General features: G+C 33.7%; 1 protein-coding gene across 1 annotated transcript; it reads left to right on the top strand.

The window, feature by feature from the left end:
* Nucleotides 1–56: 56 nt before the first annotated feature.
* Nucleotides 57–1396, top strand: LOC109592777 (uncharacterized; the record flags this gene model as incomplete). The annotated part of the gene is made up of 4 exons (XM_020008144.1): nt 57–134; nt 688–768; nt 817–1130; nt 1181–1396. Coding segments are annotated over 4 exons (485 nt in total), but the record flags the coding sequence as incomplete, so codon positions are not given.
* Between the last annotated feature and the right edge of the window lie 71 nt (nt 1397–1467).

Here is a 1467-nt window from a genome sequence, read left to right as displayed (position 1 = left end):
CTATCCACGAGATGCTGAGCGATGTCTCAGAGAATGTTTAGCTTTATGGCTTACAGTTGATGCTGAAGCAACATGGGATAAACTAGCTATTGCTGCTGGTGAAGTAGGAGAGACATCAGTTGCTGAATATATAAGTGAGATTGCAATTTATAAATTAGGGCAGGCTTTTTTGTATGCCAACAATCTCATCTCAGTTATTATGTGTGGGAATCCCTGTGGTCAGACATGAGTAATTGGTTACAATATTGGGAATTCCTGCAGTCAGACATGAGTAATTACTGGTTATTATGTAAAATTGCTTACTGGTTTTTTTAATTTGTATTAATATTGTTGTTCAGACAGAATGGTAGAGAGCAACACAAAATTTGGTCAGACAATAGGGCAAAATGATCTAAAAATTCCATTGTTCGATTGTTATTTCAGGTTATGATGAATGCCGGCCAGGTGTATGCATGCAAGGTGGTGAAAACAATTTTAGGGCATTAAACCTTGCTGTATTTGTTATTTTTGTCAATAAATTTGTAAAAATTAATTTTGGCAATTTTCAAGCTAAATTGCCAATCGTTAATCGCATGATCAGTAATGCATGCATGGAAAAAATTTTACAGCAAAATAACCAAAATAAAGTGCCACCAAAATACCCTATTTTTAGACCTGTATAAAAGCATGTATATGGTTTTTTAACAGGTGCAACTGTAGAAATAATACAACCTAGTCTTCGTCTACGCAAAGCTGGGGGTGACCAATCAAAAAAAATTAATGGGAAAAGTAAGTGAAATTATTACATTTGAAATATTGTGTTTACAATACATGTAGTTGCATCTGAGGTTTTATCAGAGAACATTACATTGATACAAGAATCTATTAAGGAATTTGAGGTGGCTAAACTGGCAGAGAAGTTTATGGAGAGACATATCATCACAAAAGATGACATGGAAGCTATAGTCAATAGGAAGTCTAAGAAGAGTAGTCTAATGGACAAATTTCAAATGTTGCAGTTGCTTCAAGAATTAAAAAATACTGTTTCTTTGAAGGGAGAAATATTTTCATGGTTTATAGAAACTTTAAAGGAATGTGACACTGTGGAATCACAAAAAATGGCTAGGACATTAGAGGAACAATACAATAAAGTAAATTTTAGGATAATAATTTTCCTCTTGAAGATTATTTTCTCCAACAGGCAAAACCATAGCAACTTCCTTTTTGTAAGCAAGATTTTTGCAAGATCAAGTACAATTCACTCATCCAGTTTGTCTACTTTGTCTCCTGGTACTAAACCCTCCATCTCGTTTGTACTCTATAAATCACTATGCATGATTGACCTTTACAATAAATTTCATTTGCTTTTATGTATGTTTTGGTTGTTTTTCTTTTGTGCATACTGTATTTATAATGACTTGAGCCAAAACTGAGGGCACTCAGGGCAGACATTGATGAGCAAAGGTCTTACAAAGGTTTTAAATTACT

Source organism: Amphimedon queenslandica, unplaced genomic scaffold (genome assembly GCF_000090795.2).
Source record: "Amphimedon queenslandica unplaced genomic scaffold, v1.1 AMPQUscaffold_3966_Cont24047, whole genome shotgun sequence".
Taxonomy (NCBI): Eukaryota; Metazoa; Porifera; class Demospongiae; order Haplosclerida; family Niphatidae; genus Amphimedon; species Amphimedon queenslandica.
This window is presented reverse-complemented; position numbering and strand designations above follow the sequence as displayed.